The sequence below is a fragment of the Plodia interpunctella genome, chromosome 5 (genome assembly GCF_027563975.2).
Source record: "Plodia interpunctella isolate USDA-ARS_2022_Savannah chromosome 5, ilPloInte3.2, whole genome shotgun sequence".
Lineage (NCBI taxonomy): Eukaryota > Metazoa > Arthropoda > Insecta > Lepidoptera > Pyralidae > Plodia > Plodia interpunctella.
In genome coordinates this window covers 11,009,895-11,025,537 of record NC_071298.1, presented here as the reverse complement: position 1 = coordinate 11,025,537, position 15,643 = coordinate 11,009,895, and the positions used below count along the sequence as shown (strand labels likewise).

General features: G+C 36.0%; 5 protein-coding genes across 7 annotated transcripts; 3 read left to right on the top strand and 2 right to left on the bottom strand.

Annotated features, from left to right (window-relative positions):
* The first annotated feature begins 231 nt into the window (after positions 1–231).
* LOC128670394 (uncharacterized) lies at positions 232–4,041 on the top strand. 2 transcript variants are annotated; one of them, XM_053746028.2, is made up of 7 exons: positions 236–349; positions 510–741; positions 1,295–1,450; positions 1,887–1,950; positions 2,271–2,363; positions 2,972–3,138; positions 3,719–4,041. In XM_053746028.2, the coding sequence occupies exons 2-7, from the start codon at positions 631–633 to the stop codon at positions 3,794–3,796; spliced, it is 669 nt and encodes a 222-aa protein (XP_053602003.1). In that variant the 5' UTR covers positions 236–349; positions 510–630; the 3' UTR covers positions 3,797–4,041. The 2 variants fall into 2 exon arrangements, with proteins under 2 accessions (XP_053602002.1, XP_053602003.1); XM_053746027.2 differs by having other exon boundaries at positions 232–644; positions 3,719–4,033.
* Positions 4,042–4,068: 27 nt separating this feature from the next.
* LOC128670400 (uncharacterized protein) lies at positions 4,069–5,909 on the bottom strand. The gene is made up of 4 exons (XM_053746034.2): positions 5,675–5,909; positions 5,363–5,574; positions 4,670–4,845; positions 4,069–4,187 (listed from the first exon to the last, which is right to left on the bottom strand). The coding sequence occupies exons 1-4, from the start codon at positions 5,809–5,811 to the stop codon at positions 4,164–4,166; spliced, it is 549 nt and encodes a 182-aa protein (XP_053602009.1). The 5' UTR covers positions 5,812–5,909; the 3' UTR covers positions 4,069–4,163.
* A 143-nt stretch (positions 5,910–6,052) lies between these two features.
* Positions 6,053–8,572, top strand: LOC128670396 (uncharacterized). Its single transcript, XM_053746030.2, has 2 exons — positions 6,053–6,774; positions 7,329–8,572. The coding sequence occupies exons 1-2, from the start codon at positions 6,232–6,234 to the stop codon at positions 7,476–7,478; spliced, it is 693 nt and encodes a 230-aa protein (XP_053602005.1). The 5' UTR covers positions 6,053–6,231; the 3' UTR covers positions 7,479–8,572.
* On the bottom strand, positions 8,444–10,448 carry LOC128670382 (RNA-binding protein 45-like). Its single transcript, XM_053746005.1, has one exon. The coding sequence runs from the start codon at positions 10,210–10,212 to the stop codon at positions 8,653–8,655; it is 1,560 nt and encodes a 519-aa protein (XP_053601980.1). The 5' UTR covers positions 10,213–10,448; the 3' UTR covers positions 8,444–8,652.
* Positions 10,449–10,579: 131 nt separating this feature from the next.
* aft (adrift) lies at positions 10,580–15,116 on the top strand. Of its 2 annotated transcripts, XM_053745997.1 has the most exons (5): positions 10,580–10,881; positions 11,157–11,315; positions 11,450–11,635; positions 13,343–13,463; positions 13,702–15,116. In XM_053745997.1, the coding sequence occupies exons 1-5, from the start codon at positions 10,879–10,881 to the stop codon at positions 14,976–14,978; spliced, it is 1,746 nt and encodes a 581-aa protein (XP_053601972.1). In that variant the 5' UTR covers positions 10,580–10,878; the 3' UTR covers positions 14,979–15,116. The 2 variants fall into 2 exon arrangements, with proteins under 2 accessions (XP_053601972.1, XP_053601971.1); XM_053745996.1 differs by having other exon boundaries at positions 10,580–11,315.
* The last annotated feature ends 527 nt before the right edge of the window (positions 15,117–15,643 follow it).

Genomic DNA, 15,643 nt, shown 5'->3' with positions numbered 1-15,643 from the left:
TATTTTTCCGCTTTCTACTATTTAAATGTCAAGTTTCAATATGAAACTGATATGAAATGAGAATACCATCCCTGCGGTATTTTGAATACACTAAGCAAAAGAAATTAGGTCTATGATTGTTCTCTATGCAACGGTTGGATAAACGAAAAACTGTCAAGTTGACAGTGTCAAACAACAAAAAACAAGAAAAAAAACAGTATAGGTACCTACCTACGTGCTACTCAGAGTACATTTTTATATAGCTATCCTACTACTACTACCCACCTACCTATCGGCTATCCCGAAAATTTGTTGTTTGATTTGCATTAATGGTCGAAACGTTGTTATATCATATAATTCTCCTTGAGAGGCATGTATATAATTAAATTCCTATATTGTCCTAGTATTTACTTGTTAGGCCTTAACTATTGAGTAAAACGAACGTTGCAATAAGCATAAAAATGACTGAAATAAATAGAAAATTCATTGCCGTGGAACAAGTAAAGTTAATGATAGATTTCATGAACCAGCACGTGGATTTAGCTAACGGCAACCTACGAACCCTGGAAGAAAGAACCCAATCCAAAGCGTTATGGGAGAAACTGGCCTCGACACTGAACGCCTACAGAGGGGGCGTCACGAAAACTGCTGATGGCTGGAATAAGGTGGCCTTATCTTGTTACGTCTTATGATGATGGACAATCTTATGAAACAGATGCGGTGGTGGCTCAGTGGTTAAGACGGTCCGCCTGTGATCGAAAGGTCCCATGTTCGAATCCTACCCGTACTACATAAGTTTGTATACCAATTTGACTCATGTATCATGTATATGTTTTCATCCACCATCACTTGATTCCTGTGAAGGAAAACATCGTGAGGAAACTGCACATTGGTGGATAGTTTAGTTCATTAGAGTAGTTTGGAGTAGGTAGTCATAAATGTCATGTCATGTCTTTTCAGTGATAGCAATAACACACTCAACATAAATGAATAAATAATAGACAACACTCAACTTGTAATGTGGATTTAATAGACACAAACACAGTGAAACAACAACAAGGATATTGCTCAGATGAGAAAAAGAGAGATTAAATACATGGGTAGTAGGTAATAGCAATCTCAACCAAGAACTAGTTTATATATTCAAACTAGTAATCTGGCCTGGCTTTGCACTGGGTCATTTACCGATGTACTTTTAGGAATATATAGTCTAACAATGAAAACTGCATTAAAAATCCATTGTGTGGTTTAAAAGAAGAAAACTTGGATGCGGTGGGTGACTTTGTTTTATACTATTGTTGCGATAATGTTACAGTACTGGTGTGACTGGAAGCATAAGTTGAAAAAACGATCACAACTCGTTGGAAAAAACAAATTAAGATTAACAAAACTTGACAAGAAAGCTCTAGCTATTTTAGGAGGATGTGATCAGAAAGCAAATGATTCTGCATTAGATGAAGATTTTGATTGTGTAAGTGATGTCTCATGTCAACTTATGTGATACACTCTGGATCCTGGCTCAGAATGTATAATTTTCTTCGTGCTAAGCACACTGCCAAATTTCAACTGCTCAATGTAAAAAAAAAGCAACCTTGGAGAAAATGCTGCAGTGAAGGTGAAGTTTGTTGCGCCGATTCATCTTCACCTGCTCTCTGAAAGCTTGATGGTAGACTTAATTTTAAGTAAAATTTTGACATAACTGATGTATATAATCGTAAGTTGAATTAAGAATATTGTATTTGAATATAGCATTCTTGTATTTTACTTTGGGGCTAGCTCAATCTAGCATTCTTTATTTCGTAATTTGTAATATGTGCTTAAATAAATAAATGAAAAATATCTGAGCAAAAGTTATTATGATTTTGAGATTAAAAAATGTATCAATCATTCAAATTATGTTATTACAGAATGACTCGCCACCTATAATAAAGTTGGAGGCGTGTGACGATGTTGACAGTAACCATTTATCTGGTGAGTTTTCATCTTGAAGCAGTCTCAAGATTTTGATCCAACAAGTAATACATGTATTGCTATCATTTGGTAGCCCAATCCCTCCTTGCATGCAGGTATAGGTATAACTATAAAACTATAAATAAATAAATATATTAAAATCATACAGATTGAGCTAACCCCAAAGTAAGTTCGAAACTTGTGTTATGGGATGCTAACTCAACGATACTATATTTTATAACAGATACATTCAAGACCCCCGGGTCTCATCCCCCCCAATCAGAAAAACATCATTTTCCATCATGACCTGATGTCATTTAGAAACTTGAATTTGATTTCAGGTGATGAACAAACAAGTGATGTAGATTCTGAGTGTAACAATAATGATGCTGTCAATGATTCTGATCAAAATTCTAGTGATCCTCTGTTATCCAGTGAGTATAATTTTTCTATGGCTTTTAGTAAAGTTCAATTCAGGTTGGCGTTGAGAAATTCTAAGATATTGATACAATTCTAAATTAGAATTGTTAAAAATGTCTTAAATCACATCTGTATATTTTTATATCTCTTTTATCTTTATCTCTAAGGGTAGCCAGATCTGAAAGTGAACTTTGTAGCATTTAGAAATAATTACAAATTGTTAGCCAACAACTTGCGCTACTCATTAATCGAACACTACTAATCTGACAACAAATTTTCCCTAATAATCCGTATCTGTCGGCAGTGGCTCGGTGGTACTCAATGGTTATTATTGCATACCATAAAGTTGACATGGTGTTATAGATTATATAAAAAAGCACATTGGAACAGCGCTATGGCTCATACAAATAGTAATTCTTTTTTATCAAGAGTCTATAATTGCTAAATCGTATTTTATTCAAAGACTATCAGTGTGCAGATTTCCTTATCAGTCAGATGGGCATACAAACTCTTGTAGATTCTAACATATATTTCGAAAGATCCTGGGACTTTCACAGCATGTCGTTTCATGCATACAAATCGTCTTACCGACTGTACCAAAAATTGTCTTTAAAAATTACAGATATATATCCAAAATGGCTGATAGAAGTTGAGAAAAAGCGTGCGGAAGCCGAGCTGCTTCGCGCGAAGGCTGAGGAGCAGAGAGCTTCGGTCGCGGCGAAGACAGCCGAAGCCGCTCTCATACAAGCCGAGGCATTGAAGAAACTCGCTGAAGCTACCTCTAATCAGGTAGGTATCACAGTTTAATAACAACAAAGGATTTCCACTCAAACTATTTAATAATATCTGGCAATTTCTGTTTAATCAGTTGGACAAGTAAATCATCCTTATACTTTACATATTATAAAAGAAATTCCTCTGCTGTGTCTGTCAACCCGTCTGAGTTAAAATCAAAAATGACTGCACAGATTTTCATGAGGTTTAAAACATGGATATGTGATTCCTAAGTAAGTTTTAGATGTATAATTTTTTATATTATAATTCCTAAGTAAGTTTAAGATGTATATTTTAATGTATAATGTTTATACCCGATATATAGTATATAAAAAAAACTTGATGTTGACTATGCCATATCAAACCAGAGATGGCTTTTCGCCATTTCTCTAAGTTCTGTGACTATACGCGGGGCGGAAGACAGATGTGTATGAAACGCTGCATTACGCGCTCATCTACATCATTTGTATGCATTGAAAATGAAATAGTCATACCAAACCTGTTCTATCAAACATCTTCTATATAGGCCATTAGATACTATAAACAGATAACTTTTGCCAATTAAAAATTAATTTTGTTTTCTTTTTTGTCACAGGCCGACGCTTTGATGAGGATAGCTACAGTTTTGGAGGCACGGGGGGAGAGCGATGTACTCTCAATCGGAAGATTTTGATGATGAAGCAAAAGCATAGATGGCTTTATTTACCTGATGGTTTTATCGTATTTCTGATGCAGGCTATCGTCGAACTCAGACAGATACCGATGCGAATGCACGAACATTACTTTGTTTATATGATAGCTTTTATGTACTACAAGAAATGCAATGTATGTCAAATCCGGTAATGTTTTACGAAATGTTCGCCGATATTGTACAATTATTGCATTAGAAAAGACATAGTAATTGGTATATTAAGTTGATTTATAATATGTAAGTAAATAAAAGTGTTATATTTGTCAACAATAGTTTATTTTTGATCATTTTTTTATTCTGCCTGTATTTACAATTTTGAAGTAATGATTAATTTCTAATTTACCTTAAACTACAGCATGTCAAAGTCATCCCTCTGAAACAATATCATTCATATAATTAAATCCTTATATAATATACAAAGTCCTCTGCCACATCTGTCTACATATGTTCGCGAGAAACTCGAAAAACGACGTGTGATTCGTAAGGATTTTTTAAAATAATTAATTATGTTTTTACATGTCTGACGGGCCACTAGCAATATATGATTTACTGCTTGCATGTCATGCAGTAAATTATAAGGATAGGAATGCATGAAAGAAGTTAGGGGAGGCTTTTGCCCAGCAGTGGGACTCAAACAGCTAATAAAAAAATGTCATGCAGTTCTACTTTAGTAATTATTATTAATATGACTACCACGATTTAGTAGAAAGTAGTTTTACATGAATCATAAAATTGGATGATTACTTTTAGAACCTGATGATGATGTCTGACCTATTTGGATCATGGCCTTCAACAATTGAACTTTTTTTATGAATACTTGACAAAGCAACTATAAAATGTGTAACCAAAACATACCATCTCATTATATTCCAAGACATGTTTTTGTATAGCAGAACCATCAACCCAAGTGACAAAGTCTTCCAACGACCTGGTGACAAGGAATGCCGGATCCTTCACCACTTCTGGACCAACTCGCACATGACCCTGTTCAATGAACTTTGTGGCTTCTTTTAGATTCTCCGACATCCTATCTGGAAAATATATCAAAACATTGTTTATCTCAAAACTAAGAGAGTAAATAAAAGATGTTCTAAGAAAGTGGACTACAGGTGCCAACACTTATACAGCTGCAGAAGTAACCAAGTAAATTCTCAGATGTGAGAGAGAAAATTAACAAAAACATATAAAAGCACTCATTTCGTGAGACCAACCAATCTCTATTAGGCCATCAGTGGTGTTACCAGTGCTCAAACATTGAAGACATCTTTCTTTTTGAGTGGTAATTGTGGTAAACCAGTATCAGATTTTATTCAAGTCATCTGACATGACTTGTACAACTGCCTACCAACATGTAGTGGCAAGTAATTGCACAAACATTAATGATCTTAAACTGTCAACCAGTATGCAGTTCCATTATGTTTTCCTTCACTAGAAATAAGTGCATATCTATGAAAATTACTATACAAACTCATGTGGCACGAGTAGGATTCGAACCTGGGATCAAACGCTTCAAACATTAAAACGAATGATGAATCATATTTTACTTACTTCTGACCATAACTACTGGAAGTCTCCGTCTGCAAAAAGCACTTGCTGATACATTACTGGCCAGTGCCAAGTCCCACCTCGTAGGGATCAAACCCATCTGATACAATTTCTCCAACAACTGTGCACTAGATTCGGTCCTAAACTCATTGTTGGCGTCAAGATCTTTAATTTTGTTTGCCAACTCTCTTACCTCTCTGGACAGTTTGTTATATCTGCAATATAAACAAAAATACATCAAAAAGCATTTGAGGAGCTGGCACAACGTTTAGTCCACGTGTGTGATGAATAAAATATCGATGTTAGCAATCTCACTTCGTGTAATCCTCGCGTTTTTGAATATAATACTTTTTCATAACTTTCACTTCATGTAAATTGTTGTCGACTTTCCATGATATAAAATCTACTTTCTTGAGAAGTTTCTGTTCATGAAACTTAAGTTTTCTAACCATTTTTAATTATATTTATTGCAAATCTATTGTATTGTAAACATCACAAGAAGCAAACTGAAATAAACAGCATGTGCATGCTTGTCTGTTATCAGTTCTATCAATTAATCAATTTTTTTTTCTTATTGTTGGTACTAATAATATACGCACGGCAACAGCACGATCCATGGCGAGCAGGATTACCGTGAATGGGCTGAGGGCCCGCAGGACAGTCACGGGAAAAGCGGGCTGCCAACTGCCAAAAATCGGACCAAAAAATACCAACATCAGTTAAATTTTGTCTATGAGACTAGTTGTGGGAGTGAAATGAAATCGAATCGATTTTGCATCCCATCATTTTTCTACGATTTGTTTTGATTGGTTTTTAACGGCGGCTCCCAATAATTAGAAGCAATTTGATAAGGATATCTGGTAAACAAGAAAATGAATCGCTGCAACCCCAATCTCACGGAATACGCTACGTACTTGCAGTCAATAATACGCCTGGATGCGCTAGAAAAGAAGACCCAAGACCTGGACAAGGAACTGGCGGATTCCCAGAAGTTAATGCGAGACATAAAGGCTATATTTGAATCTGTACCTAAAGCACCAAGTGCGAATGAAGAATCGGTCAACACTGGCTTGAGACATGAAGATATATCAAAGTTTTTAGAGGCCGACGTTCCAAAGCTGTTATTGCCGGATATGGTGGAAAACACATCAGACATTAACATAGACGACATTATTTCGAAGATGAAGGGGTACGCTGAAGAACTGAAGAAGAATTTGACTGTTTCTTTACCCCAAAACAGAGAACTTCTGGGAAATATGGAACCTTTGGACTTGGAGCCATATGCTTCAAGCTTGGACCAGTTGAAAAAACGGCTTGCTAATATAAAAATGAATAAAGGTGACGGCAGTAACAGGAATCCTGATTTGGAGATTAAACTTGGTCAGTTGTGTCAAGATGTGGACATGTTTACAAAGGCACGTACCTTCACTATTAATTTTATAATTTATTTGTGTGTCATTGTCTCTGTATTTACTGAATATATAAAATTTGCTCAGGTTCTTTGGGCAAGTAAACATCAGTATGATTGTCAATTCATTCTTCATAGTCATATTCCTCATGGCTGAGGGTCGTGGTCATTACATGGAATGAAACACACACAACAACTTTCTTGGCATTGCCTTCTCCATTCAATAATCAACCAGTGTGCAAGTTTCCTCACAACGTTTTCCTTCACCGGAAGGAAGTGGTGGTTGATGAAAACTACTTTATATGAGTCAGATTTGAATACAAACTCATATGGCACGAGTAGGATTCGAACCTGGGACCTTTTGATCCACAGGCAGGTGTCTTAGCCATTCACCACCACCGCTTCCAAGTATGATTGTCAATATATACTTGTAAATTATCAAGGTCCCATTATAATACTGTTAATAGAAATAGAAGAAATAGCATTATATCAATAGTACCTATTAGTAATGTAGTCGCAAATTGATTTCCATAATCTAAATAAAAACTTGAAAAATTTCAGATGGTCGAAGCAAAAACAGAGCTTAGTGAAAGCAACAAGAACTGGACAACTACACTGCAAGACAACAAAGCTCTCCAATATGACAATGTTGTCAACAAGTTACTCGCCGGCATCAATGAAGTGTCATACCTACTTCAAAATAGGAACTAGATGTCCAAACTTTTGTCTATGGGATCTCATCATTTGGAGATGTGCACAGATTGCAACATCTCGGTTGGCAAGCCTAAGGACTGCAATGGGAAACCGTGTGCAGTTAGAAATGAGATTACTTGTGGGTATTAGTATGTAAAACACCATTATTCCAGTTTTTAATACATACTAATAGGTACAGCAGGGAGTTACATAGTTGTGACTGTATTCTAAGGTGTTTATTGTTTTAAGGGCTTATATATTTAGCCCTTAGAATTTCCATAAAGCTGGCATAGGGTGACTGAAATGTTACTTTAAAATGACACATTGGTTGTGGTACCCTAAAGTCCATTAGTCAGCTACATAGATAGAAACTCATGTAGAAGAGAAAATCATGAAAGATAAATGCCACAAGTCATTTAGAATTATACAATTCTGTCAAAGTGTCTTATTGTTGAGTTTCTACACTTTAAAAGTGCATAAAATAGTATATTACAGAAGTATGTGATGGCAAAATCATGTTGCGATTGAAACCCAGTGCGTCAATGGTTTTGAGTGGTTGTTTAACACTGAAACAATGCAGTACATTACCTACTTGCAAGTCAGAGAAAAAAATTGACTTCATTTTGTATAGAAGTCTCTCAGTATAACTATTTTGCTTTAGTACTTCAGCAGGGGAGTGGGAGTATTCAATATATCAATATGTGTAATCGGAGCCATATGTCACAAAACTCCCATCCCATTAATACAGAAATTTTGTTCATATACTTAAAAGCTTATACCTAATAGTACTCATGATTTGTGAACCAGTAGCAGGTCAATATTCTAATTGAGTTTACTGATCTCTTTACAGTATTGTATTGTAAGCCGTTGTTAAAATCACAAGTGGATGTGTTCACTTTTGTTAGTCAATGATCCAGTTCAGATGAATGTATGAATGTACTTGAATGGTTAGTTTTAAGTATCGTAAATAAAAATGTCTGAAATAAAAAAGTATGCTATAATCTCGAAATACAAGTAATAACTACAACAGCTTTCTATGTATGTACTCTACTAGTCTAAATGATGTCTAATAACAATAGTAGAATCTGTCAGTTAATAAAGTAATTCAAGCAGTTTTGTTTCTTAATTAGATCTCACTATAAGTAGTAAAACATTGTCAACTTAGTTGAGAGTATATATCCTAAACCTATGGTTAAGTGTGAGAGGTTTGTGCATCATCAGATCTAGAGTTGTCATAAAGCTTCATTCTTTTCCTGTCCAGGTCAGGGTCAGTGTAATTATCATTTTGGTCATCAATGTGCATTCTTTGATCCTCATCCTTAGATGGCTTTTCATCAGCTATGCAAACTTTCAATTGAACCCCACCAATCATTGCTCCATTCAAAACTTTTATGGCTTCCTGTGCTGCCTGAATGGAAGCATATTTAGCAAAACCAAATGTTTTGTTTGGAATTGTACAAACATTTATAAGATCACCAAAACGGCAAAATGCATCTTGAAGGACAGTTATTGGAGGGGGATGAGGTTTACATACTATAAAACATCTTTGGGCAATTCGGCTGTCGCTGTTTGCCATGGGTTGTGGGGGTGGCAAGGTGACACTGCATGCATTTAGGTTATGAGATGGAGCATGTATTTCATTTTTCCCTCCAGATGTGGCTGCCTTAATAAGAGAAGATGCTTGTGCTATGGCATCTGCTAACTGCAACAAATCTGGGTTGCCATTGTCTATGGAGTTTTTGAAACTGTTCACGACTTGAGTCAAATTATTTGCCGCTGCCTTTAAAGGATCATCAAGTTTGACAGTAAGCATTTCTCCAGATGGAAATTCAAATCGATTCAGCTTATCAACTGCATATGATGCTCTCGATTCTGTTTCATATGTGACAGTTGCTCTACAAATTCCTTTATATGTATCTAAGGTGTATTGGCAGTTCAACATCCCAGGAATTAAGTTACATAAATTTTCAATGTATCTTTGAGGAACTTGTGGGCTGCATGTAACTGTTATTCTGTTATATGCAGGACCAGGTTTAGCAGTGGAACCAATATCATTCTTCATTATTTCATGTGAGGGATGGATATCCGTATGGCGAAAACTATCCCTATTATAATGATTGTTGAATGCAAAATTATCTGGAAAATGTCCTATATTATCTAAACTGTTCCTACTTCTCTTCAACTCATCCTTAGGGGTGGCAAATACTGCCTTGTATTTTCTGTCACATTCCTCATAAGCTTTTGCCGCTCCAAGAAATGTTTTGAAGTTAACATAGGCAAAACCTTTGCATGCATCTGTAACTTTGTCTTTGTGGATGTGAACAGATATAACTGAACCAAATGTTGAGAAGTGTTCAATTATTTCTTCTCTTTTTATGTCTTTAGGCACCTTGATAAAGAGTCTTTTATACCTATCCTCATTGGTGCTTGGAGTGACCTCATTTTTGCTGGCAGCAACCATTACTTTAATAGGTTTCCCTGAGTCTGTCAAGGTTTTCTTCTCAATGGCAGCTGCTGCATGGGATGTTTTAGTATACTTTATGTACGCTACACCCTTGGACTCACGGGTATTTCGATCTCGGGGCAAGTATATATTTTCCACTTCTCCAAATTCTTCGAAGTGTGGTCTCAAATCTTCCTCTTGCAATTGCTTACTACATACGACAAAGATTCTTGAAAATGGAGGCTGATCTTCTTTGCGCTCTTCGTTTCGCATGTCTGAATTCCAATTATTTCCTTTGAAGGCAGTCATAACGGTAAATTGGTCGGGAGTCACACCACAGTCGTCAAGGTTTAAGGAGTCCGTCTAAAGTCAGGATGAAATGGAATGTCTAATAGTAGGTACCTATGTTAATAAAATTAAATGAATAGAAACTCGATAAAACCAATAATATCATAAATCATAAGAACTTCGTATATTCACGCAAAGTACTAGTTGCGAGGCGACGTTATTGTGACAAATAGGGAGTGAGGAGGGCGGAGGGACCTATTGAATTGAATGAGAAAGAATGCATTGGAAAGAATGAAATGAACTATCCAGGTCCTTGATTGACATTGACAGCTGCCGTCATTGTCAAATTGCAGACAACAAAATGTTAATGTCAAAATCTTACAATACAACTCCCACTCCACTCTACCCACTACCACCACAACTCCACTCACTGATTCTCACTCATGTACTCTGTGGTCTTACTGTGACATTGCATTTGCATCTGCGTTGAATTTGTTTGTTTTCAATTTTACAAAAAGTAAACAATTTGCAAGTCTCTAAAATGTTATTACATCAAGATGTTGAAATGAAAATACAAGTAAAATAAGTGAACAATTAGATGTTTTATCTCTTTATTTGCTATCGCTCAATTTACGAATTTTCCACAAGTTATGGATCACTATCTGCCTAGGTTAAAATTATTCCGGAATGGTGAGTTTGAGGCAGAGATAGGTGATTTGTTCAACAAAAAGTTTTCTTTCCATTTTGAGTCTAGTTGGAAGTTACCGGAGCGTGAGTATTGGTTTACTACGCCGCCATGGAAGGCCAAGGACTTGGAGATTTTGAAGAGCCGTCTAAATTTTCATAAGAGCCAGTTGAACGATTTTAACATTGAGGAATGGAGCAGCCACACGCGGCGCAGGAACCCTGCGGGTGAAGTAGGATGGAAGATCCGCTGTCTCGTCAACCCTGAGTTTTTAACGCAGGCATGGACCAAGTTCTACGAATGCGCGTGCACTTACGACATAATCCCGAGAGAAGCAGTGGTCAGTAACAAGATGGCATCTCTGCATTTGTGTGAAGCCCCAGGAGCATTCATAACATCTCTAAACCACTACTTGAAGCTGAATTATCGTGGACTTGAAGTGAGTTTTTAAAGTAGGTGTCTGTCTCATATAATGTAATCTGGAAAGAGTTATGTGTACATAATAATTTCATCTTGAAAACTGCAAAATGTTTGTAAATTTTAGTTTTCTTATTTAGAATTTGTCTTTCATAGTGGAAATGGGTGGCCAACACACTCAACCCATATTATGAAGGGAATTCACCATCAAACATGATCAGTGACGACCGCTTCATGTTCCACACCCTGGACTGTTGGGACTTTGGAGTGGACAACACCGGCAACCTGATGGACTGGGAGAACTCACAAGCTATTGTCAAGAAAGCCAGGTCTTTGGGAAAGGTGGGATTATAGCTCTTATTTCAGTCAAACTCATTTAAAACATGTATACTATGTATGTTTAAATTTAGGTAATGTAAGGCCTTTGCCCAGCTGTCAGACAACTAATGGCTCTAAATAAATAAGAATGTTAACAATACCGATTCAGTTAAACATGCAATTACCTAGTGTGGGTGTGGCCAATGCCATTTATATAAAGTTAGTTATATAATATTTGTATTATTTTTTCAAATTCAAATCAATTATTCAGAAATTAGACCTTCACAGGCACTTTTTCTCATCAAGATTTAGTTTGTAGTCTCACAAGCTACAAACTACTGCCATTTCGGAACGACCACTGCTGAGAAGAAATGCCGAAAGAAACTCATTTGAACAGTGTTGGTCCCTATCATGCCAGAAGGGCTTACCATTATTTTTTATTACAATGTTTTTTCTAATAATATATAAAAAATTACCTATACCTAACTAATAGTGGTTAAGTTGTAAAATATCTGTAATAAAAATTGTTTTCTATATTTCTTAATGAGTAACCATAATAATAGTCTTTGATAATACTGTTATTAAGATTAGCAGCAACTTAAAAGTCTAGGTATGCATATAGATAGTACACTATCCTGGTCAGTGCAAATATCCGAGGTTAGTAGGAAAACTTTCGCTGCATTCTGGTCTCTCCGAAGGCTCAGTAAATTTTTGCCAATTAGTACCAAAGTTATGCTTGCTCATTCCTTACTGTATCCTCGATTATGCAGATACCTGCTATCTAGACCTTACTGAGGAGCTGCTGCAATTAAATAAGCTCGAGCGTCTTCAAAACCATTTTATTAGATTTATTTATGGTCTTCGAAAATATGACCATGTTTCTGAATTTCGAACAAAACTCGAGTGGCTCCTGATCCGACGTCGCCGTGATTTGCATACACTTTCTTTGTTATTCACAATACTTTTCAAACCTTCCTCTCCCAGCCACCTTCGAAACCTCTTCAAATTTCGCACCGATACTCAGGGTCGTTCTTTGCGTAGTGCAGCTGTAAACCTTCGTCTAAGTCTAATTACTCCAATCCACTCAACTGTTTTTTTTTTCCAATTTTTTCACTGTACATGATGTTCGTCTTTGGAATGCCTTATACCTTACTCCATCCGGCGTGCTCAAACTCTGAGTAGCTTTAAATCTCAGGTCATGACATATTATTTATCTCTTTGATTAGCTGTTTCTGTATTTACATTTTCATTCATAATTATGTGCAATATAAGTATATATTTATGTAATGTGTGTATGTAAGTTTATAGTATTAACATTTATGTAGGTTTATGATATTTATTTTAAATATATTTATTATATTAAATCTATTGTTACAATTGTCAGTTTAATCCACATTTCTGTATTTCCTCGTCTAGCAATTTCCCAAAAGGTTGCCTGGAAGAAATTGCTTACAGCGATAAGGCCGCCTTTTGCACAATGTATCAATACCATAATGTCATGCTATGTGTGATTATACATTTTGTACTTATGTATACTATGTAATTAATTTGTGCAATAAAGATTTTTGTATTGTATTGTAACCATTCACATGGAGCATAACATACATGGTTATATTTGCTTTTTATAAACATATTTTAATAATATGATGACATCTACAATGTGAGTATTTTTTAAAAAATTATATTAGCTCATATGTAATTTCATTACCCAATTTAAAATATCATTTAAAGGTGTTGCTGGTGACTGCAGACGGGTCCATCGATTGCATGCAGAGACCTGATGCCCAGGAGGAGGTCACCTCTCCGCTGCATTACTGTGAAATTGTCACAGCTCTACAGGCACTCAGCCCAGGTGTGTTACCTGCTCTTATTTACAAATTGTCTTGCTCATAATCATTACCAGAAGCACCACTTATGCCACTCAGACTTCCATTGCTTTTTCAATTTCATTTTATCATCCTAGCCAGTTACAATTTCATTTGGGGTTATATGTTATGGTTAGTTTTTTTTTTATTTCATGACAAAACTTCTGAATTCATCTATAAACATAATAAACAATCAGGTAAATTATAATGTGTGTTGCATTCCAGGAGGGACGTTCATCTTTAAACTGTTCACCTTTTTTGAGCATTCCACTGTGAGTCTACTCTACCTCATCAACCATCTCTTTGATGAAGTCAAGATTTACAAACCTGTGACGTCACGACAAGGGAACTCTGAAGTCTACGCAATATGCCTCAACTACAAAGGCAGCGCCAACTTAGACCAGTACATACCCACCCTAAAGTCTGCCTACGGAACAGAACTATATGGAAACCAAGCCCTGTTCCCTTTATCGGCTATACCTGACAGTTTCCTAAAGCAAGTTCATGAATGTGCATATTATTTCTGTGCAATCCAGTGCCAAGTTATCGATAACAATCTCCAAGCTTACATAAACCAGAATAACATATCACTTCATAGAGATATGAAAAGAATACGTGGGCTGGTAGCCACTGAATTCATATGGCGATACGGCATCAAACCATTGGACATGGAACATGAGATATTAAAGGGAGCATTGCATGAGGAATGCAAGACTAACATGAACCCGAGATACCACAGAGGATCTTATACAGAGAGGCAACTTTATACGAAAATGTCTCTGAGAGAAAAAGCAAAAAATATGAATGCATTGTTACAGGCAGAGGTTCTGGCTAATCCGTTGATTCTGATCAATGAGCCAGTCTTGTGGTTGTCATTCATGGATGAGGCTGCTCCTCTCAATTTAGTATTTACTTATGGTTGTCCATTGCAAAAGATTAACAGCTCCAAGTTCATCTTTGTGCCAATATTTAGACTGTATCAGCAGATCTTGGCTGAGGAAGAATTTAAAGAAATTAATCTCAGCTCCAGACGTGAGAACAGGAGAAATATTGATTGTGAAATTGATAAAACATTGAGACTTCAAGACTACGATTACCAGGAAGGCTACAGTGTGTACGAAAAGAAATGCTTTCAAGTCCTCCGTAATACAATAAAAGAGTTGTTTGTAGGACAAACTCTGCTATTGCAGAATTTTAATATGTTAACCCATTTTAATGTGAGCGTCTTATATATTTTGTCCAGAAAGTGTTTTCTAAAGACTGGGTTTACATCAAATGGTATTATTTTGAAGAATATGACAAATAAAGAGTCCATGGCTTATTTGGACGACATAGAGTGTGAGTGTCGGAAACTGAGAGATAGCCCGAGGGATCTACTGAACTCTTTGCCAGTTCAGACCATGAATGTGGGAGAATTTTTCAACAGTGTTGTATTGTACAATAATACGTTTTATCGGAACAAATGTGTTGAATATCTATGCGCTATAGAACAAAACCTATAAATAAGTACATAAAATATTTACAATTGCGATTGAATGCATTTTTTAAATTATTTTTCTATTGTTATGATTGTTGCGGTCATTTGTGTGAATAAGACTTATTTTCACGTTATTAAATACTTTCTAAATGTTGTGATGAAATTTGTTTATTTTTTTGATTTTTCAACTTAAACATTTTTCAACCTGCTGGTGATGTGACGAATTTTACTTTGATACATAATAAATGCTAAGTAATCTACTGGATTACTTAGCGTTTATCATGTATCAAACTTTAGCTTTAATCCATGTGAAGGTGGTAGTGTTGCCGCAAGAAAAATGAAATTAATAGTTATGTAGGTACTTTGTACGGATATAGGTAGTATCTGTGCTGTGGCCAGCTAGCATGCATTGTAAGTACAAAATGCCATGGGCCCGTTGTGTGTATACAGAATACAGCATGGAATTAGGGGGTACGGTAGGTACCTCGTACAAAGTACCCACTTCCATGGTACCGAGTCCCGCGAGATCTCCTATGACTTTGACCACAGTTATAAATCCTTTGAGCTGTGTGAAACATGGCTTTCGAACCGTGCTTTTCGAATATCATCTAGAAAGAAGGGCTTCTCAAGTTCTAGGTCAAAACATAATTTCTTTGCCATTCATTAAAAAAAATTAACTGTCAGACAACT